The following is a 25186-nucleotide window of genomic DNA, read 5'->3' as shown; positions in this document are numbered from 1 at the left end:
GGTTCAAATGTGTGCCAAATCTCTAGACATTCAATTAATCATATAACCTATAGGTTCAATAGAGCAAACCTTAAGAATGTAAAAGAGTTTACCTGTGAGGGCGAGTCAACATACAGCAATTTGGTAGAACTTACAGTTTTCTCTTCCATTCTTTTTTATTTATTTATTTATTTATTTATTTATTTATTTATCTCAGTAAAATTTACTTGTGCGTTAAATTTGCCAAATGTATCATGTACCGCTGATATGATGGAATGAGCCAGTGGGGCATGCCACTTGATAATAATCCGCCGTAAAAATACTGCGCCTCTTGCGCTTCTTAATAAGTACTGTCTTTAATTATTTATTGCTCGAACCGGACTCTTTCCGTTAGCAAATATTTTTACCATTATTATCTCTCTCTCTATATATATAGACCCGTCAGTATATATCTTAGTTTTGAAGCTGTGATCTAAGAAACACCAATATCTCTGCCGTCGCAGAGGCGAAGTTCCTGGAACTTCTTATAAGAAATCTAGGGCTGCAACTAACGATTATTTTCATGGTCGATTAGTGAGCCGATTATTTATTTATTTATTTATTTGTTAATTGATTAATCGATTAATCGGATGGGGCGGGGCAAACTTTCAGTACCATTTTTTTTTGTTTATTTAAAATAAAATCCACAAACTGAGTGTTACAAATATAAATTCAGACTAAAATTTACACAACCGTTTGTACAAAACAGAAAAGAACTCAATACACACAGACACACACACACACACACACACACACACAAGAATATATATTATTAATTTAGGATTGTTGTTTAATTTGGTGCTTTTGGTGCTTTTTGTGCATCCATAAAAAATAATGAATAAATACTTATATACACAATATAAACAAAAACAAATGTTATATATATATATATATATATATATATATATATATATATATATATATATTATAGTATTCATGCATTATTTTTTATGGATGCACAAAAAGCACCGAATTAAACTACAGTCCTAAACTAATAATAAAAACTCCCTTTCACCACACCTTGTGGTTTCTGTTACTCACTGCCTTTAGACATATTATTTGACTTGTGTTTACTTTTGATCATAGTGACATTTGACATTACAGATCTTACTCATGCTCCTACTGCATGTCTACACAGCGCGTGATCAGCAACGTGGCCTCGTTAGTAACGCATCACTGCCGTTATAATAAACAACAGAATTTACACTGGAAGTGCGCAAATACAGCATATAATGACAAGAAACTTAAATTAAACTAAACCTTTTAAACAGCGTGCACCAGTTTCCCCTGTCCCTTACACACAGTGGAGCATTTTGGATATAAACATAATTTTGTGCTCGTGCAGCACTGTTCGATCTCTGCGGTGTTTAATATAAAATGCCCCCCTGCCTTTCTGACTTTCTTCCTCAGTCACGTGACGATTTCGCCTCCGTCTGTTGGAGACTGAGGTCATGTTGGGAATAAAAGGTAACAGTGAAGAAAGTCATTATCGGTGATTCGGGTGTCTGCTAATGCTAGCGTGCATATGACGTCATGCGCAGTCGCCTAGGAAGCTGCTTATATTTCCGGTTAGTAAAAAAAAAAACGCTAGTGTTATATATGAGATGATAATACCTTCCTAAAATCCACACACTAGGGTCGAGTGCATAATGCATAGTGTAAGTGTAGAGTACTTTATTTGGGACACAACTTTAGTATTTACTCTCTGAAGCTTGTTTTCTGAACCGAAATCTGCCCCGTGTTGCGCGCAGACCAACTAATTGATATTGAGATTCGTTGACAACGATTTTCATAATCGATTATTATCGATTAGTTGTTGCAGCTCTAAAGAAATCGCCTCCATTTAATACTTCTCTCAATGTAATACACGCATTTCTTATATCATTGACTCCCTTCCACACAGACAGCAATACACAATGACTTCATAAAATTCTAATTCTAATTCTAAATGTTTGATGATTCCTACCAGTCAGTAGTAAGGCTGCATCGGTCTTTCGCTCTGCACAACAAAGGGCAGACCGCCTGCATGTCAACACACACTTCAGGGTGAAACTCTTCCATGGGCATCCTCCGGTGTGCTTGTTGTCCAGAAAAGCTGAAAAGACTCGTGCAGCCGAGCCAGGAGATGCCAAATTGTCGTAGAAATTAGACAACACTCGCAGACTCGTCCTCTGAAGATAAAAAGGTTTATTGCAGAAAAATGGTTAATACAGGATAGAATCATGAGAGTGCTCTAAAGTGCTTGTGCTGAACCACTACTATATATATGAAACACAGAGCATGACACTTCTGTGTACCGATAAGAAGCGGTTTGAGGCAGCTCAAACAGGCTTTGTTTTAGGGTCTTAGAAGATGTACAGTCGAACCTTGAACAGAAGAACATGTTTGTGTACAATAATAACAATAACAATCATTTTATCGAACTTTAATGAGCTTGTAGTTGTTTGTGGATGTGCAGAGACACAGTGCTGATGCAGGTGTGTGTGTGTGTGTGTGTGTGTGTGTGTGTGTGTGTGTGTGTGTGTGTGTGTGTGTCGGTGCGCAGCCTCAGTGTATCCTGGTGATAAAATCCCCCTAAGGGCCGCTGTTTGGGATGGGCATCTGAGTATGGAGAAATAACACCTCAGACACACACATTGTTTATTACCCAACAGGAAGCGAATCGTTTCTCCGTACTCGAGTAACAACACACCGAAGATTCAGAAATGCCGGTAAGAGTGTAAAATGATCATCAATGATCATTTCTAGCGTTGTGTTCATCCCGAGGTTTTTCCCTTCTTCATCTGTTATCCCATTAGCTTGCTAGCTTCCGTGCTACATATAACCGATAAATGTCATACAGTTATCATCGCCTTGATGCTATTCACTGAGACTCTTTTTATATATATATATTATTTTTTTGTTGCAATGGCGTCTTGACAATGTCGTTAATTCTACAAAGATATAGCTGGGAGAGAGCGTTTGTTTGTGTTTAGCCAGATAGCTAGCTAGCTAGCTAACCCCGCTAGCAAAATACCGATGGTTGTCTAGACAACTAACTTCATGTTGGTAGCTACTGAGCTATGTTAGCTTAGCTTAGTTTACCATAGCTTGTCAACTATTCTAAAGCAAAACTGACAGTTTATATATATATATATATATATATATATATATATATATATATATATATATATATATATATATATATATGAATGACCAAACTTCACAGAAAGATAGCTATAGTTATATCAAAATTTAGCTGGTTAGTATATGCAGCTGTTATTAAACAAACAAACAAACAATAACCATAGTTATGGATTAACCGCTAACTGTCATATCCGCTAATGTGTAGATTGTTTAGCATCCTTGTTGGTTCCCTCAAAGCACGTATTGAACAGACTGCAGCATAGCTGTCCTGCTTATCGTTTTTGTCAGGAAGTGTGTTGTTATTAGACATGTATTCCATTTATTTTCAGTAAATAAATAAATAAAAATCTTCATTTTGTAGCTGTCAGTAATTTGTGCATTTTTTTTTGAACAACTTCAATGAACGTCTTGTGACATTTAGTATGAATGTGTCAGCCTGAAATTTATCTATAAGCTAGTAAGCGTTCAGTCTTTTTTTGACGGTCTCTCTCTACCACTAATATGGATCAACAATTTTAACGACCTCATTCTGCACTTCGGCTTCTCGTCAGTTTATCTGTCCAATCAAATGCTCTCTAGAATCTGTAGTGTCCCACCCCCGACAATTTTAATTCTGTGTTCATGCTGTGTTGTAATTACCGTAATTACGGTATTCTGACTCGTTCACGTATGGGTATAACTCTGCGGAAACACTCAAAATGGCGTCGATTTCAGCGGTAAAATGTAGTTGAGTAGCTATCTCGTAACATTTCTGTGTAATAATTTGTGTAATTGACTATTATTGATGTCTTAATAATGAAAGATTAATCTGGAAATAAATGTACAAAACGGTTTAATGTAGCTGGCACAAGGACGTGAACAGCTCTGAGCAGAACTTCCGGGTTGTCATGTAGTAATTACGGTACTTCCGACATGGCGTGAACGCAACCGAAGTTTCCTGGCTGTTGGGTAAGCTAAACGCCATTGGCTAGGGCTGGGCGATATATCGATTTATAATATCGCGATACACTTTTCCGAGATATCGTTGGTATGGTTATGCGTTTTTATTTTTTTACTTTTTTAATAATTGCAAATTAAATGGTACTGAATGGTTGCCGTTGGTTTGATGGAATTTTTTAAAACTTAATCTTCTTAGTCTTTGTAGGCATTAAAGAAAGTATCATCAAAGTCAGTTGAACAGTTTTTTTTTTTGTTTTGTTTAATTTATTACTGTTCTGCGACAGTGTGTTAGCTAAAATATATATCGTAATGTGCAACGTGTATCGTAGAAATGTCCTCAAGTATATGATATGAAATGATAAGAATGATATGATATTTTTGTCGTATCGCCTAGCCCTTCTATTGGCTATTTAACAAGGGGGAGGAGCCACTCAATGTTTCGCCCTGACTTATGTCAACACATCCAATAATGCGCTGCGTTTCAAAGCACTTCCTGGGGACTTTAACTATTAAATGTGAATTGAATCATATGACTAATGATTTGGTCATGCATGTGACCTGCTCTTTCAACCATCTCTGTTGTGTTTTCTCGTAGAGCAACAAGCTTGATAAGCCAGAAAAGTTGGAGGTGAGCGACAACGTGAAGGTGGTGGTCCGATGTCGACCTCTCAACCAAAAAGAGAAGGTGATGGGGCACAAGCAGTCGGTCACTGTGGACGAAATCCGAGGAACCATCACCGTGAGCAAACATGAGACGCCCCATGAGCCACCGAAGACGTTCACTTTCGACACCGTGTTTGGTCTCGACAGCAAACAGCTAGACGTGTACAATTTAACAGCCCGGCCCATTATCGATTCGGTGTTAGAGGGATATAATGGTATGTGATATACTAGAACAAGTGCTTGTCACATGCAGTCCTTGAACAATGACCTAAATAATGATTAGGAGCTGTTCATGTCCTCGGACTCGGGATGATGCATTCCTACAGGGACATTAGATAGATATCCAGTTCTGTGCTAGCAACATTAAACATTATTGTACGTCTTTTGTACGTCATGTATTGTACATCTTTTGTTTATTTCCAGATTTATTTTTCATTATTAAGACATTAATAATAGTCAATTCTACAAGTTATTACACAAATGTTACGAGATAACTACTTTTAACTGAAGCCGCCACCATTTTGAGCGTTTGGAGCTCCCAGAAAATTCCTAGCTTACAAGTTGTAATTACGAGTTCTACCAATACGTGAACTTTATACAAGTCAGAATACTGTAATTGAGGTAATTACGACATGGTGTGAACCTTAACCTTGTTTCATCACACCTCCCATTTGTTGATTATTTTCCTATAACAGCATGCACAGTCATGTTGTATTCCTTACTTACAATTGCAAATGCCTGCAATATGCAACAGGCTACAGTTTGTATTATTCTTAATGAATACATTTCAGTTAAATGAACGCAAGCCAGTTTTTAAACGTTTTTAAAGCCCATCACGGCTTCAGTACTAAATATATTGCACATACAGTTGCAATCAAAATTATTCAACCTCCCCATTGCAAATCAGCTTTATTGTCTCAATTTTCACACTTTCAGCTGTTTGCAATGAACAAATCCAACAAAAGCAATTGAAATAGTTCAACACAGTGAATGCTTCAAGTTGTTTCTTCAAATTCAACTGAAAATGCAACTTATAACTTATTAACTTATTCAACCACTTCATGGCAGGCATCTTTAGTACATAGTAGAGCACCCTTCTGCTGTTATGACCTGCTACAAACGAGATGCAGAGCTTCTGGCAGTGTTCCTGAGGAATCTTGGCCCATTCTTCATGAGCAATGGCCTCCGGTTCAGTAATATTCTTGGGTTTGCGTGCTGCAACCGCCTTCTTCAAATCCCACCAGAGATTTTCTATGGGGTTTAAGTCAGGTTAAGTTGCATTTTCAGTTGAATTTGGCGAAACCACTTGAAGCATTCGTTGTGTTGAACTATTTCGGTTGCTTTTGTTTGATTTGTTCGTTGCAAACGGCTGAAAGTCTGTAAATTTTGACAATAAACCTGATTTGCAGTGGGGGTTGAATAATTTTGATTGTGTGTGTGTGTAGCAATATAAAAGCAGTATGCTGTTTTTGGAACCTCACTGCTTGATAACAAACGGCAAAACCCCCTTTTCTGGCTAAACCGTTACTGGTAAACTTCAGCACTACATGTTGCACATATTATTCATCACAGTGCAGTTCTTGGATGTCAAGTACACATCTTTCTATTAAAAAAAAAAAAAAACATAGATGCTTAACTTGCTTGACAAAGGAAAGGTGGAATAATGAAAGAATGAGTAAAAAATAACTAGTTACTGCTCTTTATTATGACTGTCAGTGGTGTTAGTCTTTGTTATTACAACTCAATACTGATACTTGTATATCATCCACCGTTACTCTTCAGGAGCCACTTTGATATTTATGGTGTGCCAGTTTAAATGTAGCACCTCTGCAGATGCTCAGACTTCAGAGTTGATTTGTCTATATGGGAGAAACCTATATTACAATGTGAATGAAATTTGCAAAGCAGAAACATTAAAGCATTTATAGACATGTAAAAGGGAGTGGCAAATGAAAATGCCTCTGCTTCAAGAAGTGGTTAATTTTACTTCAAACTGATTTTTATCTAGTTGATCTTTTAAACCTGTAATGTCACAATTCTCGGTCTTGTTAGCCAATAGAAAGCAAGAAGGCAGGACTGTACTCTCTGGTCAGTTTAAAAAAAAAAAAAAAAGTGCAGTTGGAAAGTACTGGACATCTGCGCTGCCATTTTTTTGTTTTGTTTGAGTTTACATCCCAGAAAGTTGTTTATGAATTAGGCCGTAAACCTTCATCAGCTTGGGTCAATGCTTGTATTCTGCCTCATTTGTAGGTTGCTTTGGGTGAAATTCTTGGCCATGTGAGTAAATTTAAGCAAAATTGCAATCCTGTGGAATATTAGGTGCAGGATTTAGACAAGGTCCTGTGTGTTGTGTTGTGTTGTGTGTGTGTGTGTGTGTGTGTGTGTGTGGTTTTTTTTTTTCTTTTTTTTTTTCTTTTTTAATTTATTTTTATTTATTCATTTCTTAATGTTTTTAAATTAAAGGGTTGTTCATGCTGCACTGCACCTGATATTTGCTTACTAGTTGAGTTCTATAAAAGAACATGAATATTAGGTCTCGTTAAATTTTTCGGCATCTTTCAGTAAATTTGGGTGTAAATAGAAAGTGAACTTAAAAAAACAAAAAAACAAAAAACATTTCTGCCAGATTTACAAAAGTTTCTGACTTTCTTCGTGCGTGTGTGCGCTGGTCACCCATGAAGTGCAAAGCACGTTCTCGACGCAGCTCATTTGCATGTAGTGACGTCCACAGAACTCCATAAAAGTTCAAGTGCACAGACGTCTGGAAGCACTAACTGAATGAGCAGAGTAAATGCCGAAAAACAGAAGTGGAAGTTATCTTGACTAACGTCTATGCCGATGATGATGATTATAATTGAATGATTAGTTTAGTTTGTCTTAATTTATGGGTTTGAGTTGGTATTAGTTTTCACTGAGGTTCCTAGTCCCTGACCTAGTGAACTAGCATGAGGATGTGTTTTTGATTGAGACCCCAATGCACGTCTATTAGTTGCTCTGGATAAGATGTCTGCTAAATGCTCTAAACATAATTAAAAAAATAAGCCGTTTAAACTCGACGGTATTTTCCGTATACAAAAGTGCAGTAATCCATGCAAATTTATATGATTTTCGAGGTTTGCGTCTGTTGCAGACGTTTTTTGAATGTACAAGATTTTCATGAATACGCATACAAATGATTTACGAATAAATGACCTTGATAATTGAGGCCTGATCTTTGTACGTAGAATAACAGTGAAAACTTGCATGTTGTCTTTAATGTGTTCCCAGGAACCATATTTGCTTACGGACAAACTGGCACTGGGAAAACCTTCACCATGGAGGGTGTGAGAGCTGTTCCTGAGCTCAGAGGGATCATTCCAAATTCGTTCGCTCACATTTTCGGTCACATTGCTAAAGCAGAAGGAGACACCAGGTGAGCACATCATCAGTGATAAAACTTGTTTAATGTGAGCAATTCACAAATGTAAACTGACCTTTTGTTTTTGTCAGAACACAATAAAATTCATTATAATACAATTTCCATTAGATTTAATGTATTTACTCGCCATATCCAAATGATGTAGTTTGCACTTACCCGTAGGCGCATATTTTTCATTTCATTAGTCTCAAAAAAAAAAAACAATACAGATGTACTGCTGACTAAATGTTGCTTATTTTAAAAAATGACAGGTTCTTAGTTAGAGTTTCATACTTGGAGATCTATAATGAGGAAGTGAGGGACTTGTTGGGGAAGGACCAGATGCAGAGATTGGAGGTGAGAAACAGAAATTCACACTTGCCTACATAGTGATGGAAAATATTAAGTGCTGACACACGGCACACCCTACTTTTTGCTCTTTTTATTGTTGCATGACCTGCCTGTTAATACAGAAATGCTAAATATGATGGGACTTCCCAAGCAAAAAACAATAATGAGGTGAAAAGTCTGCTACTTAATAATCAGCAGTTTTGCCTTATTTTTTATGGGCCAAAGATACCAGAGTCTCGCCTTTTTGTTTCAAGATAGTCTGTAATATACCGTTTGCATCTCCACTTAGAGAGGCTCGCAGAAGATTGACATTTTTGGTCCAAAATGCAAGAATCCACCTAGAATAACAACACACTGGAATTTACTAGCAAATTATGCTCACGCCCTAATAGTAGACAGTTTCAATGCAGCTTCAGAGTGATGTGTTTAGCCTGAAAAGTGTATTTTTTTTATTTTTTTATTTTTATATATATATATATATATATATATATATATATATATATATATATATATATATATATATATATAATCTCTCTCTCTCTCTCTCTCTCTCTCTCTCTCTCTCTCTGGTATCCGATAAGAGTTTCCAGGAACCGATTTTAGTAACCTGTGGTTATGACTTGATGGTTTGATAAAATGTGGACCTGTCAGTAGTTTCTTTCTCATGTTTTTTCTCATTAACTTCTTATTTCCTTCAACTTTTATTCATATATATTTAGTGTATTCATAAGTTCCATGAACACATTGCACATTTTTTGAAAATCCCCCAAACAGGTGAAAGAGAGGCCAGACGTGGGCGTCTACATTAAAGACTTATCCGGCTACGTTGTGAACAATGCGGATGATATGGACCGAATTATGACTCTGGGTCACAAGAACCGTAAGCGTGTATTACTGTTTGCATATTTCTGGTGATACTTGTTATTAACATCAACGACACCTGGATGTTGGATCTGGGCTTCTATACAATTTTCAGATGTTCTCAAATTTTGCTTTCATATGCTTATTAAATGGTTTCAGATTACAGTATTAAATGAATTTGAAAACGCTGCCTTAAGTTCACTCACCAGCCACTTTATTAGGAACACCTTCCTGTACACCTGCTCTTTCATTCAGTTATCCTATCAGCCAGTCACATGGCATCAGGGCAGTGAATAAATTCATACAGATTTAGGTCAAGAGATCTTGGTCGTCTCAGCACCTCTGACCGTGGCATGTTTTTGGTGCCAGATGGGTTTGTTTGAGCTTTTCAGAAACTGCTGATCTCCTGGGATTTTCACACACAATCAATCTCTAGAGTTTACACCGAATGGTGTGGCAAAACAAAAAACATTCAGTGAGGGGTACTTCTGCAGGCGGAAATCACTGGTTAGAGGAGAATGGCCAGACTGGTTGGACTTGACAGGAAAGCTATGGCAACTGACACAGCCACTCTTTACAACAGTGGTGAGCAGAAAAGCATCTCAGAATGCACACCCCTGAGGTGGATGGGCTACAACAGCAGATCACCACATCTGGACAGTTCAAGATGGGAGAAAAACATTGCCTGGTCTTAAACCAGCCTGTCTGACATCAGTCACCATACCCCAATCAAACTCCCAGAGATCACCCCCCGTCTCCCCACATTCTGAATGTTTGATGTGAACATGATATGAAGCTCTTGACCCATATCTGCATGATGTTATGCATTGTGCTGCTGTCACATGATTGGCTGATTGGATAATTATATGAATGAACAGGGATACAAGTGTTCCTATTACAGTGGCCAGTGAGTGTAGTGCTAATATGATAATTTTTATTATTATTATTATTTTACCAGTTTAACTTCGCCATCTTCTAAGAGATGGTAATATTTATCATTAACAAAATTTCATTTTTTTCTTACCCGCTTTACTCATCCGAATGTAAACGAACACAACAATGACAAAGCAACGGTTATAATTATGGGAATCGATTACAGAAATTCAGAGTCAGCTGCATTCTGATAAACATATTATATTTCCTACATGCTGAAACATCTAACTGATGTTGTGTTTGTTTCTGCAGGTTCTGTCGGTGCTACCAACATGAACGAGCACAGCTCCCGATCTCACGCCATCTTCACCATCACCATTGAGTGCAGTGAGAAGGGCATCGACGGAAACCAGCATGTACGCATGGGCAAACTGCACCTGGTGGATCTTGCGGTGAGGAGAACAAGCCTAAAAACAAGCATAACATTTGATGTTTTTCATAGTTTAATTAAACTGAAGTGCTGCGATGGATGTTTCTTGCTTGTCAGGGATCTGAGAGGCAGGGTAAGACAGGAGCCACCGGGCAGCGTCTTAAAGAGGCCACAAAGATCAACTTGTCCCTGTCCACTCTGGGCAATGTGATCTCCGCTTTGGTGGACGGGAAGAGCACACACGTGCCCTACAGGAATTCCAAACTCACGCGCCTGCTGCAAGACTCTCTGGGAGGAAACTCTAAAACCATGATGGTACAGGCACACACAATTTAGGCTCTCGGTGCTCTTTCACACATAATTAAATTCATAGACCTAGAGTTTTTTTTTCTGTTTTGGGGGCACAGCCATCTTAACTACAATGCAGAACTAATAAAATAGAAATCTGTCTATCTTCTAAGTTAACTTCAATTGGTGCTTCTTCTTTAGTGCGCAAACATTGGACCAGCGGACTACAACTATGATGAGACCATCAGCACCTTGCGCTATGCAAACCGTGCAAAGAACATCAAGAATAAAGCGAGAATCAACGAAGACCCTAAAGATGCGCTCTTACGCCAGTTTCAGAAGGAGATCGAAGAGCTCAAGAAAAAATTGGAAGAAGGTACACTAGAATAACCAACCGGCTTGCACCATTTCATTAGAATTATGAATGAGTAAAGGATAAACGTGTCATTTCTAATGTTTAAAACGATTCTAGACCTGTTCCTAATCAAATTATTACACAGTTATCTGTTTTGCAACCGCTCCAATTTCCTGACTTTCAGCCCAATTTGTCGGCCGGTATGTAGACAGAGCAGCAGCTCTCACCCTTGAGGTATACTTGATCTGAATCTGAAATGGAAAACCTCTCGTGTGGGTGGGGCTTAAAGATTTACTCTCATTGGCTAGAGAGATTTGGATGGACAGCTCCCTGTCCAGGAAGTAGTGACGTGAATTTTGGAGTGTTCTGGATGCAGTTCTCTGTATAGTTAGTGTTTGTACTATGTACTGGAAATTATTTACTTACTTAGTGTATTAGTTGGTAATTAATATTTGAGGTTTGGATAGTCTCATCCGATTATTTATTTATTTTATTATTATTATAATTGTTTTAGATAAGCTCTCGGAAGCATCTTTATCGTCATCCTCCTCCTCCTCCTCAGCTGGACACTCGAGCTGTCGATCCAAATCCCACTAGCCAATGAGAGGAAATCGCTGTTAAGTCCCGCCCACACGAGAGATTTATCCCAGAATGGCGAATGTAAACTTGCGGAGCGTAAACGTAAAGTTTGAAAGTGTAAATGAAAACTCCGGCAGCGCGTTCATAAACCACGATTTAACAAAAACGAAGCTTAGAAAACTTAACAAAGAACGCTGTTTATTTAAGGACCGTGTTACATTTTTGTCTCCGAGTTCACCGTTTCAGAGTGTTTTCTTCTTTCTCATTGTATGTTTCTGTTCGTTACTTGAAATGTTACGCTCAATACTTTTGGCACAGATTTAATAATATAGTAATACATCATGCAGGTATTAATAGTGCACTACATCTCACTGTTTTTTTCCCCCCGATGTGACCACACTATTTTCAGTAAATGTACAGTATGCAAAAAGTGCACCATTTGAAATGTGGCTTCAGAAGTTTTAGCAGAGGGAGTGGGTTTTGGTTTGAGGTTGGAGGGGTTTTAATGTTTTTGTTGCCTTTGCAATTTACGTCTAGGGCAAAATTTTTAAATATATAGATATAATGCATTTTTAAGTATAAGGATATGGAAATAATACAGTGCTGATTTCTTCTGTTTTTGTGCAGATCTCCTACAAAATTGTATCAGAAATGAAAACAAAATCTAAGATAAACCAAGGCAAACACTTTCACAACGCTATAAATATAATAAGGATGATGATGATGATGATAAGGATAAGGACGAGTAGGGTTACTGAAATGTGTCTGTCTAGTCAGCATTATTATTATTATTTTTTTTAACAGTACAAAAACTAAAAACTGGCTCTAACTATGTGTTGTTAATACATACTTATTTCCAGGAGAGGAGATCTCGGGCTCAGAGGGCAGCGGCTCTGAAGAGATGGACGAAGGGGAGGATGAGACTGCAGATGGTGGAGAGAGACGCAGGAAACGACGAGGTTAGAGTCTCCCACTGTCACACGTGGTGTTAGCCGGATTCTAATAATCAGATAGCGAGTTAATCATGTGATACAGTGTGTGGTTGATCGAGTTGATCCTCCCAGTGATGAATTGCACCTACATTCTTACTCATATACCAGTAAAGTGCACAGGGGATTTCTGAACACGCTCCATTACCACTGAACTCGCAAGGATAAATACACGATGAAATAGGATGTTCCATTATTTTTCTGATGCAAGGTTTACCGTTTCTTTACATGATCGATTTGGTATCCCTTTTATGCCAATAGTGAAAATTTGTTTCACTACTGAACAACTATTTAATGCTGTGTGCTAGTCTAAATGAAATGAATTATTTTAACCATGGAATATCTTTGACTTTAATAAATGTACACATCGTTCCTTACAGAATTAATCTTATATATACCATGATGAAAAATTATGATTGAGTGGCTGTTGCTGCAGAGTATTGCAGAAATGCTGCTCATTACACTACCATGGGAGCCTTATTTGTATGGTATTTTTAACAAAAGACATTATCATGTGGTATTCATTGTCTTACAGTGTTTTGTAACCTTTTACATTATATTTGTTAAAATGTCTGCTATCTCTAAGCATCATGATCCACCACTGGTGGTGTTGTACAGGTGGGCATTATTATTGTGTATATAAAGGTTTATAAAGATATAACGGTTTTGGCTTCCCATCGGTAGTGCTCACATAACAAAAGTGAGTCTCAGGCGGTGAGGACGGGATGGAAGGTCACTTACGCTTCATATCCAATGTGAATTCTGTTGCGCACACTCCTCCCATATGGCCATTATAAATCCCCCTGTCTTTCAGCCTGTGCACTAATCTCAGGACACTGCCAAAGCACCCAGCAAGGGCAAAGAGAGAAAGAGGGATAAGGAGCGCAGAGGCACAGATAGATGGCATAGAAAGAGTTCACTGCAAACCAGAGGAGGGAGTAGCTGAATGAATGTTTTCTAGCAGTCAAGACCACAAAGAGATGGTGGATACATCACTGCCAGGCATAAACTGTATACCAAGGCAAACTGATAACGATCAAATATGGTTCATCCTTATGGTAACTGAAGTGAATGCCACCTCTTATCAATCTGCTGCTGAGTCACACTGGCACCAAATACAGACTGTGGCATATGTTAAAGCTTTCTTTTACGTCATAGGTTTAGTGATGTAAACCCATCTGAAAAACAGCGGAAATCACAGAGTGAGCTGTTGCGGGAAAAGCGCATGAGATTTGGTCGTCCAAAACATGTGTGTTTGTTTTATATTAAGCGCTTCAGACAAATTCGTAAGTGTATTAACGTGGCTCGTCGTGTCGTATCCTACGACGTTAAACGTGTGTGATGTTTAATGTGTTCCAGACGTGTTTTCTTCAGCACAGAAATGACATTTTTACCTTTATATCCTTATCTGTAAATGTTAGAAATTCACGCCAGTGTTTCCATTTTACATAAAGCTTCGTCCTGACAGCGAGCGAGTCTCCGTTAAACATCACCGAACGAGCGCGAGTCCCCACGTCAATCAAACAGCGCGTAATAGAAAAGAAGCGCAATAACTCTGACTAAAACATTCATTCTGATCAAATCTGTTGTTTGATTGTATATTTAGCGATATTTAGAAACAAAAGTAATTGTGTATTTTATGAGAGCAGTAACTGTTAGAACACGGCCTTGTATTTCTATGTAAGAAGTGTCGTACATTTACAGAATTAAGTAAAAAAGAATAAAGAGTGAATGTGTGTGTTACTGCAGAACGTTCAACCTCTTAACACTTAGTTTGTGCTTTTTTTAGAATTTTTTATTTATTTATAACTTTTTTAGCATTTTTAATATAGTGTTTTAACTTCTGCTTTAAAGCCTATGGACAAACAGGTTTTTTTTTTTTTTGGTTTTTTTTTCAAAATATGTTAATGTAAAAAAAAAAAAATCCCTAGCCCACATAGATCCATTTAATACCTTTAAATTAGGACAGCACTGTGCAGAATGTGAAATAACAGTTTTTTTTTTTTGTTTTTCTTTTCAAAATACAGAAAATAAAAATTGCCTTTTAATCCAATTAATTGAAGAAATAATCGACAGATGAATCGATTATCAAAATAATCATAAGTTGCAGCTCTTAAAAAATAAATAAATAAATACATACATATATATACACACACACACACACACACACACACACACACACACACACACAGCACTTCTCCGTGTATCGGTCTCTGTATTTGTTAGAGCGGACAGCTGACTGAAATGAGAACGCCGAACATTAACAGTTGAATCTTTTAAATCTGGGTCAGTTGCAGGCATTATGACGGGATCTGAGGCGGAAAAATTGTTTCAGATCTTTTTGATCTATAATGTATCTACTTTTTTCACTCTTCTTCTCTTTTATGTGTGTTCCTTGCTTTACTGCAGAGTCAACGTTATTGTTTTTGTTGTGGTCATGTTGCTGCCTTTGATTTCGTATCCTCTCTCTTTTAAACACCTCGTTTAATTATACAGTTGAGGCCATAATTTACATACACCTAGACTAGGCTAAAGACATTCAAACTAAACTTTTCACCACACCGTTTCATGTTACCATGCGTTTCCTATGTTGCGTTGATTATGGCATCTCATTTATTACTCATTTAAGAGGCCATTTTAAAATAACAGCTAAGAGACAGATTTATTCCTGTTTTTATTTACTATATCAGATTTTCAGTGGGTCAGAAGTTTACATACGCTTTGTTAGTATTTGGTTGCATTGCCTTTTAATTGCTTGAACTTGAATCAAATGCTCGCTTTAGGCTTCCACAGTACTTTGCTGGAAATGTTTGCTTATTCCTCCTGACAGAGCTGCTGTAACTCGGTCATGTTTGTAGGTCTCCTTGCTCAGATGTGCTTTTTACAGTTCAGTCCACACATTTTCTATGGGATTCAGGTCAGTGCTCTGTGATGGCCAATATAATACTTTCACTTTGTTGTCTTTAGGCCATTTTATGACAACTTTTGCAGGTATGCTTAGGATCACTGCCCTGCTGGAAGACCTAGTTGACAGTGAATTTGAACTTTCTGACTGGTCTCTTGAGGTGTTGCTTCAGTGTTTCTAGTTAATCCTTCTTGTTACTCATCATGCTGTCTATATTCGAAGGGCACAGTCGCTTCTCCAGCAAAACATAACATGATGCTGCCACCTCCATGCTTCACAGGTTGGGATGGTCATCTTCAGATTAAAAGCTTCACCATTTTTCATCCACACGTAGCACTGATTTTATTATGGCCAAGCATTTCAAGTTTCATCTGACACATCTGAACATTCCTCCAAAAGGCTGCTGATCACCTTCAAACATCAGTCTGGCTTTTTTATTCTGGCCTTTGAGTATGGGCTTCTTCATTGCACAACCACCTTTTAGGCTATGGGCATGTAGGACTCTCTTAATGGTGGATGTACATAATTGGATGTGATGCTTCCAACTCCTTCAACAGATTCTTTGTTGTTTCTTGGGGTTTAGTTGAATCTTTTGAACCATGTTCATTAATCACTTGAGACTTAAATTGTGCCTCTTTCCTGAATGATGCAGTGTACAGTTGTTTGAACGTTGCTCCTAAGGAGGAACCAGATTTGTGGAGATCCACAAGGTCTTGGCTAAGTTGCTTGGATTTTCTTATGATCTCAAAGGCACGGTCTTTAAACGTAGGCCCTGGTACAGCCAGAGGTGCACTCTCAATTACCTCCTACTTACGACAGTTGGCCAAGCAGAAGACAGTCAATGTGGCGAAAACTTTTGACCCACTCTAAATCTGATTATAGTGAATTAAAGCTGTCTAATTGATTTTAAAAAAAAAACAAAAAAAAAAAAACTCTGATGTGATCAAAATAAAGGCGCTAATTGACTTGCTAAAGGAAATGTATAGTAACATGAAATGTGTGGAGTTGTGAAAAACTGAGATTGAATATCTTTGGGCTAGGTGTAAGCTTTTGACCTCAACTGTAAGAATATAAACGTCCTCCTCAATACTGTATGAATTTCTTTTTCTCATCTAAATTCAAGATCGAGTTTGGTGTTGAAGTCTCGGCAGCAATTCAACCCTCCTCTCCTCTATTAACCCAGTGCTCTGTAAATGTAAATCTCTCCTAGTGCAAAACACCAACGCAAGTATGCTGCTGAATTTGCTGTCTCTGCTGTATCTACTACCTGTTAGAGAACTGTTTTTCTATAGACTTTGTGGAAATATTGATGCTATTGATGTACATAACACCATGGATCGTGGTTTCATAATTAACTGCACACATGACCTGCATTGGTGTGCCGTAAGAAGGTTCCAGGAAACACCAGTCTAATAATATCTTCAGGCTTATTCTGTATACCTAGTGCCCCATTTTCAGTGCAAAGTTCACAAATAATTTCGATTATTTTGAAGCTTTGTGTGAACCAAGCTTATACTTGTAACTCATTTCGGCACAGGCTTAAATTAACTGACACCGAGCCGGGATCATCAAATGGGAAGTTTTATTTGGCATGAACCAATCCACCCACACATTCTGCATCAAATTAAAATGAGTAAGAAATGTATAACTACATGAGCAATATTGGTGTTATGGTGTGTGTGTGTGTGTGTGTGCCCACACAGATGACTTGTAACGTCATGGATCAAAAATATTCACTTGCAAACAGCCGAAACTGTTCTAATCATTGACTATTAGACAGACAATGTGCTAAGGCCAAATGTCAGTAAGTAGGAGTTGCTAGTGAAAAGTTCAGACGCGTCTTTTTCAACGAGATTCCACCTCAGTCCCATGTTTATAATGTAAACATATCAAACAGCAGTGGCTTCTTAAATAAACAGGACATTTGATACTAATTTTAGTAAGGGTTAGTTTTTAGTACTTACTCGAGTACCTACGTAAAGACAAATCGATCTTTCCCGCATTCCAATTGGCCCTGTTTTTCTGCCACTTTTGTGTTTTTTTTTTTTTTTTTTTTTTTCTTCTGTGGTTGAATATGGAAAATGGTGTGCAGTGGATGAACACGGGTCTATAGTATTGTTTTTAAAATGCAAAGATTTCAATTCATGTAATAATTTTCCACTGAATTTTGGGACCTGTTATAGTGTGTGATAAGGATAAGGGTGTGTAAGAGTTAGGAGTATGGATGTGGAAGTGGGTGAGGCGTTGACATGCTCACTTTGGGAGTTGTTCGAGGAGGTATAGGGTGGTCCCTGGCCAATATGCATACCAAAGTGGTGTACCATTTTGGCATATGGTGTAAGATCTTTGCGTTAAAATTCCACTGCTAATAAGTTTTACTATGTTGATGTGTTGTTTGACATTAGGTTTATTTTATTTGTTTGTTTCTTTTCCCCCCTACACTGCTGACAGGAAGGAAGAAGGTGTCCCCAGACAAGATGGCAGAGATGCAGGTGAAGATCGAGGAGGAGCGGAAGGCCCTGGAGGCCAAGCTAGACATGGAGGAGGAGGAGCGCAACAAGGCACGAGCAGAGCTGGAGAAGAGGGAGAAAGACCTGCTCAAAGCCCAGTGAGTCCTGGCCGAGCCAGTTTCCAAATAACCACGCTTCTACTAGTCCTAGAAGCCTTCGTTTTCAGTACTTGTGGTTTGTGACTTCTAAATGGTATTTACACAAGATTGCTTTTCAAAGACTTCTTCCCAATTTACATCATTATTAACGCTGCGTTCGAATTGACTCTGAAGTGGGGAAGTTAGAACTGGGAATCACATCATTTTCAACCTCCATGTGCACGAGCTACAACGTGGACAAAAACATGGACACCTTTTTTTTTATGTTCATCTTTTGTCAGCAACAATCTAGTTAATCTAATCTAGTGTTATGAGTGATGTATTCACCTCCTCAGAACAGCTACTTATACTTGTCATCATTCTAGATTTAACAACCTAATGTGTCTGTATGTTAAGTACTAGTAGATACAGAATAGCTTCTTTAAAAGTAAAGAAGTGATACGTTTTGTCTTGTTTGGATCTTCATTTTCGGAAGTCAGAAATGCTGGGTTATAAGCTTCAGTCGAATGCAAGATAAGTCTTTATGGATTTTTTTATTATAATTATTTTTTTAATCTGAAGAAGCCGAATTTATAGAGTGTGTGTGTGTATGTATGTATGTGTGTGTATGTGTGTATATATATGTGTGTGTGTGTGTGTGTGTGTATGTGTGTGTGTGTATATATATATATATATATATATAAAGTAGGTTATTTTATTTATTATTAATAAAATCTTCTATTTGTTTGTGCTTCAGTTCTACTTTCTTGCCAGCACTTTAACGATCTCATTTGGTTTTCAGGCAGGAACACCACCTTTTACTTGAAAAGCTGTCTGCTTTGGAGAAGAAGGTGATCGTTGGAGGAGTTGACTTGCTGGCCAAGGCAGAGGAGCAGGAGAAGCTTCTCGAAGAATCCAACAACGAGCTGGAGGAACGGCGGAAAAGAGCCGAGCAACTCCGCAGAGAACTGGAAGAAAAGGAGGTAGGCGTTCAATTTAGGCTTGGCTTCAATTTAGCGCCACGGATACACTTGGCACCAATGAAATTAGAGCAGGTCAATCAGCTTTGTACACAAGTTTAGTTCATGTCAAGATTGGATTTGTTCTGGATTGTTCTACACTATTCAGTACTGTGTTTGTGTTTCCCTGTTGTGTCTCTCAATAGCAAGAGCGTTTGGACATTGAGGAAAAATACACCAGTTTGCAGGAGGAGGCCCAAGGGAAGACCAAGAAATTGAAGAAAGTCTGGACCATGTTGATGGCAGCAAAGTCAGAGGTATGCTAAAAATATTCATTATCTTATTATCTTACTGTGTTCAAGCTTTTTGTTTCTGCCTGAATTGCAATTTGATGTGCAACAGCAGAGCATTCCTGTTGTTAATGTATATGAGAACTGGTCACTCATTTGCCTTAAAGGTTCTTCAGGGTGAACATCATAATACAACACAATTTACACTATATGGCCTAAATTGCAAAAGTTTGTGGACACCTGGCCATCACACCTGTATGTGCTTGTTGAACATGTCATTCCAGATTTAGACCCCCCCCCCACACACTTTTATAATAACCGCCACACTTCTGGGAAGGCTTTCTGCTAGATTTTAGGGCGTGGCTTTGGGGATCATTGTGTGATCATTCAGCCACAGAAGCATTAGTGAGATCAGGCACTGATGTTGGTTGAGGAGGTCTGGGGTTCCAGTTCATCCCAAAGGTGTTCAGTGCGGTTGAGGTTAGGTCTCTGTGCAGGACACTCGAGTTCTTCCACTCCAACCTTCTCAAACCATGTCTTCATGGCGCTCGCTTTGTACGCAGGGGCGTCGTCATGCTGGAACAGATTTGAGCCTCTTATTTCCAGAGAAGGGAAAATGTAACGCTACAGCATACAAAGACATTCTGTACAACTGTGTGCTTTCAGCTTTGTGGCAACAGTTTGGGGAAGAACCAGGTGGCCAGGTGTCCACAAACATTTGGCCTTAGTGTATCTTGGCAGTCCTTTTGATCCTTTTTAAAACATGTTTACATCATGCTTGGTAAATAATGTTGTAAGAAACGTTTCAAAATGATTTGCAGTCTAATCTAGTTTTATTTGTATAGCGCTTTAGACACTAGACCTAGCCACAAAGCAGCTGTAAAGAAATCCAGATGTAGATTTAGATCTCTAATGAGCAAACGAAAGGTGACTGGGCCAAAAAAAAGGAAGAAACCTTGAGAGGAGCCAGACTCGAAAGGAAACCAGATAGTGTGATTATAAATTATTATTATTATAGTATACAGTAATATAGAGGAAAGCGAGGCAGATGAAAAGGCTTTTCAGTATGTGCATATTAAGAATAAGAGTCCTGGGATGAGTACAGAATGGTCTTTATGATTATAGCAGCAGTTCTTTGGTACAAATCTACAGTATCCAAGCAAGCAAAAGCTCCAAGTATGCTTTTCTGTTCTAGATGGCAGATCTGCAACAGGAACATCACAGAGAGATCGAGGGCCTGCTGGAGAACATCCGCCAGCTCAGCAGAGAACTCCGTCTGCAAATGCTGATCATTGACAACTTTATCCCTCAGGAATACCAGGTATGATTATATGCCTAGTGCTGCATGTTCTTATCTCTAGAATCTAATACGTTCTTTCAAGTTAAAATGTACAAATGTACTGGGATCATACAGAAGCTTGAAGATCTTAAAATACCGAACATTTCTCAATGGTTTCAAGTTTGAACTGTGCTTAATTTTGATTGTCTTGACTGTACTTGCAACTAAATATATCATTTTGAAATATGTAAAGAGTGCTGATTTGACATTATAGATTTCATAAACTGAATTTGAGTTTGTCTACCAAGATCTAATCAGTGTAACCTTTGTGTGCTCTAGGAAATGATTGAGAATTATGTACACTGGAATGAAGACATAGGAGAATGGCAGCTGGTGCGTACTCAAAGTATTGTTTCACTCCATGTGGCTATATTGTGGGTATATTGCACTAAAATAACATCTCTGTTTCCTTAGAAATGCGTGGCGTACACCGGGAACAACATGAGAAAACAAACCCCTGTGCCAGATAAGAAAGAAAAGGATGTAAATGTCACTTGGATTCGGAATACAATTCTGTAATGCGCTTTATACAGCTTGATGAGATTAGGCTTACCGAGTGTGCTGTTTGTATGCGTTTCAGCCGTTCGAGGTGGATCTGTCTCACGTGTATCTTGCGTATACGGAGGAGAGCATGCGCCAGTCCTTGATGAGGCTGGAGAGGCCCAGGACCTCGAAGAGTGGCAAGGCCAGACCCAGGACTGGACGCAGGTCAGATCGTGTTTCTTATCTGCTGCTTTTCTTCAAGAATAAAACACACTATAAGAATAGGCTCGCCTTTAACTTTGAAAACTATTGGCATGTCACTGTAAGCATTTTCTCAACTGCCACTGCACATTTTTACGCATAATCATATGGGCAGAAAAGCTGAATGCTTTTCTTTTGGATCACAGTGGAGCTTTTTTTAAAGTTCAACTTTATATAAAAATAAATAAATAAATGTCCAGAGTGCAACACGCTCTTGACCTGGTCGCAACTTCAGCAGGACAGCGGCACAACAAGCGAATTGAGGTTTTTCTCAATTCTAAGCAGTTAGGTATGACTCAGTAAAGTTACGATTCCACATGATTGGCTCAGATAATTCCTCTGAGCAATCCTATGACGCACGTCTGGTCTGACATTTCTTCAGTTCCCCACTCACTACTTTAGTTCCTACCCACAGTTGGTTCTCATTTAGGCCGCGTCTGAAATCGCGTACTGTGACAGTACCTACTGTACGGCCGTTGAAACAGTACGTACTAATCAGTATACGTGATTACAATCCCGAACATACTACATCCGCCATGTTGGCAATGTCATGTGACCTTCGACATAGTCATAAACACAAAAATCTTAAAGGGACCGCTAGATTAAAGCCACCGCACTAATGGCAAAACGCACATCAGGAAAGTTAACTGAATTAGTAATGTAATGTGGGCGGGGTTAACAGGCTGAGGTAAAATTGTTGCCGTTGGATTGACCGGATTAGGCATGATGGAGATCACAAAAAAGGTTTCAGACGCTTTGACAACTGTCTTCTTGTTTAAACCTTCAACAAGTTAACAATTTATTCAGGTATTCTTAAACAAGTCCTGTTTAACCAAGGTTTAATACTTTAAAAAAGAGTCGACACGCTGTTTTCCGCCATTTAAAAAAAGACAGACACACAAAAGTGGAGTGGAAGATTCTCAACTGTGGTTTCATTCTGTCATATCTATCTATCTATCTATCTATCTATCATCTATCATCTATCTAATTAAATGTGTCGATGCATTGCTAAAAGATAAAATAAAGCTTGGAAGGAAGTAGCAGAGATTGTTGGTACCTTAATGAGTGTACAATTGTATTATACATTACTAATCTACCAAAAAGAAAAAAAACAACTTGGTATGAAGCCTAACATGAACCAGAGTTGGTCTGATTAATCTTAAGATGTGAATAATTGTAATTATTTATCTCAAAAGTTTGAGAGTAACTGTAGTCACAACACAATGTGTAGTCACTATTCCAAAAAGCTGGAATAGTGCTCATGTGGTCTAAGCACATGTTTCCTCTCTGATCTGGGTTTTCTTTTTAGAAGCATAAAATCAATCGTGTGCTAAATCCATTTGCTTAATGTTTGTAGGAAGCGTTCGTCCAGGCCGGAGACTGCCATCGAGTCCCTGCTACAGTGATCATCTTCATTCGTTTCTGACTGCAGGATCCAGGCCAGTCATTTGCATAAGAACGAATTGATGTTCGATGTGTAAAGATGTAAGCATCTGGACAAAGGATACTGAAGTTTTGGTGGAGAAACAGGTATTCGGTGTACGTGTGCTGGAGTACTGCAGTTCTTTATGCTCGTTGTAAAAACACTTATTCGTTTCAGAATGTGCATTCAGCAAATGATGATAAATTTCTTCTTTAACCTCAACACACAACTGAAAGTGTTACTTGAGCTTCGGCTGATACATGGTAGTTTCAGGCAGGACATGGCTCCTCAGGATGTTACTACACTGATGCCCTAGCTGATTAGCTTGTAGTCTTAAGCAAGCTACTTCAGATATGAATCACATGCTTGATGCTTCTACCACTGGCCTTTTTGAGGTTCCTTTTTAGTCTTTGAACTTGATGTATGTAATGTGTGCTCCTAACCTGATTTGGTGAGGGATTTGGCCTGAGAACGTGCATGCTGCTCAACATCAACTGTAGCATTACTTAACACTAGCTAAATGTTTTTGTTTTCATTTCATCAGCAACCACATGCGCACTGTAGTCGAAGATGAAACTTTGCATTTGCCATAAAATTGTTTACATTTACTATGCTGTACCATGTATACTTGTTAATTTATTAAATTATTTACCTCATATTTACATGTCCCGATCACATTGGTATGTGTCGATTAAAGATATACGAATAATATGGTCCGATACTACAATTGTCTTTCTGAAAATTATTTATGGAGCTTTTATTTATTAGTATTATGGTGCTATAAATTGATCATTTACTTTACATAAGCAACATTCACCCAAAAATAAGTGCCACTACACTGACTATTAACAAGCAACGTTCATGAATCCTAATAACATGAAGAGTAGAGAGTGATATAAAGTGAGCAAGCACAGTGAATGAATGGTGGAGCATTTTTCTGGACACTGAGTACAGATTAAAAATAAATACACTTTTAGATCTTGTTACAATACAATTAGCAGATTTAGACGTTTTACAGTGCCGTAATGAACCGTCAGCAAGCCAGCCAGCCAAGGGCAAGAGTGACGAGGGAAAGCTTCACATGATGCACAACACTGCACTGATGATCGTGTGTGTGTTTGATGTGGTGATCCTCAAAGAGGAGTGTGGATAGGGTAGTAAATAACCGGATGCTTGGTGGTCAGACATTTTCATGAATTTTCTGTGATCTTGAACAGTAACTGAACTTACTTGTGTGTTGTGTGGCATGTTTTCACCACCTTCCCAGCTCTAGCTGTGAACTGAAAGTAGAAAAGCAAGCTGATTGGATAAGTAAGTATTGGATTAATACATATTAAAGATGGATTCGAGATTATACTGATTTAATGATGTCCTGGTGTAGAGAACAGAACCATAGAGAGCATAGATGTAGGAGAGTTTAGTTGTTGTGTGTTTTTTTTTCTATTTTTTTTTTTAAATTTTATTATTAGTAGTAGTAGTATTTTTAAACAAATAATAGCTAACGCAGAAACGGGATTCATAACATGGCAATACTTTGAAATTCTGTGTGTTTGGGGTTGTAAGTAATCACAATGTTTTCAGCCTAACAGGTATATGATGTTAAAGATCCAATGCATGAACAGTGTTTTTGGTTTGAAAATCAAAGGCCATCATGCAGACTCTGTTCTTATATCTTTGATGCAAGGAATAAACACACTGGGGAATGCTGGGGTGGTGTGATGCAGCCCGACACATAAAGGAGTTACTGTTCCCACTCTAAAATTTATTATATTTTCCAAAAACAGCATGCATGTTATCCTTCTTATACCACAGCAATGCATTAAAGAACAACACGTCATAATTTTATCCATTTATAGGTACATTTAATGTTGGGGAACTTCTGCAAGACACGTTAGTTCTCACTTACAATATGACAAGCTATAACAGTTGTTCCGTCTCCAGCGTGTTCCAGAGAAACCATAAAGTGTAAATCCTAAAGACTTTCCAATGTCCAATGGAGACTCCTTCCATAAATGGTAAACATGAAAAGCTTCGCCATATCAATGATTACAAAATTTCGGTTTAAATGAC

At 38.2% G+C, this 25186-nt stretch overlaps 1 protein-coding gene and 1 long non-coding RNA gene across 4 annotated transcripts; one reads left to right on the top strand and one right to left on the bottom strand.

Moving 5' to 3' along the window:
• Positions 1 to 2010: 2010 nt before the first annotated feature.
• On the bottom strand, positions 2011 to 2430 carry LOC128618053 (uncharacterized). The gene is made up of 2 exons (XR_008387669.1): positions 2316 to 2430; positions 2011 to 2189 (listed from the first exon to the last, which is right to left on the bottom strand). It is a non-coding gene; the product is annotated as an uncharacterized LOC128618053 (long non-coding RNA).
• kif3a (kinesin family member 3A) lies at positions 2065 to 23774 on the top strand. Of its 3 annotated transcripts, none has more exons than XM_053641419.1 (18): positions 2066 to 2203; positions 2564 to 2729; positions 4679 to 4961; positions 8014 to 8158; positions 8416 to 8500; positions 9269 to 9374; positions 10541 to 10680; positions 10776 to 10973; positions 11148 to 11322; positions 12741 to 12839; positions 18226 to 18382; positions 19164 to 19344; positions 19527 to 19637; positions 20806 to 20931; positions 21229 to 21282; positions 21364 to 21432; positions 21530 to 21657; positions 23051 to 23774. In XM_053641419.1, exons 2-18 carry the CDS (start codon positions 2724 to 2726, stop codon positions 23097 to 23099), a joined length of 2112 nt encoding a protein of 703 aa, XP_053497394.1. In that variant the 5' UTR covers positions 2066 to 2203; positions 2564 to 2723; the 3' UTR covers positions 23100 to 23774. The 3 variants fall into 3 exon arrangements, with proteins under 3 accessions (XP_053497397.1, XP_053497394.1, XP_053497396.1); XM_053641421.1 differs by having other exon boundaries at positions 2071 to 2203; positions 2673 to 2729; XM_053641422.1 differs by lacking the exon at positions 2564 to 2729 and having other exon boundaries at positions 2065 to 2203.
• The last annotated feature ends 1412 nt before the right edge of the window (positions 23775 to 25186 follow it).

The sequence above is a fragment of the Ictalurus furcatus genome, chromosome 14 (assembly GCF_023375685.1).
Source record: "Ictalurus furcatus strain D&B chromosome 14, Billie_1.0, whole genome shotgun sequence".
Taxonomy (NCBI): Eukaryota; Metazoa; Chordata; class Actinopteri; order Siluriformes; family Ictaluridae; genus Ictalurus; species Ictalurus furcatus.
This window is presented reverse-complemented; position numbering and strand designations above follow the sequence as displayed.

Coding starts and splice junctions, on each gene's coding strand:
- kif3a (XM_053641419.1), top strand. Junction 9,375..10,540: donor GACTCTGGGTCACAAGAACC/GTAAGCGTGTAT, acceptor TTGTTTCTGCAG/GTTCTGTCGGTGCTACCAAC. Junction 21,658..23,050: donor AGACCCAGGACTGGACGCAG/GTCAGATCGTGT, acceptor TAATGTTTGTAG/GAAGCGTTCGTCCAGGCCGG.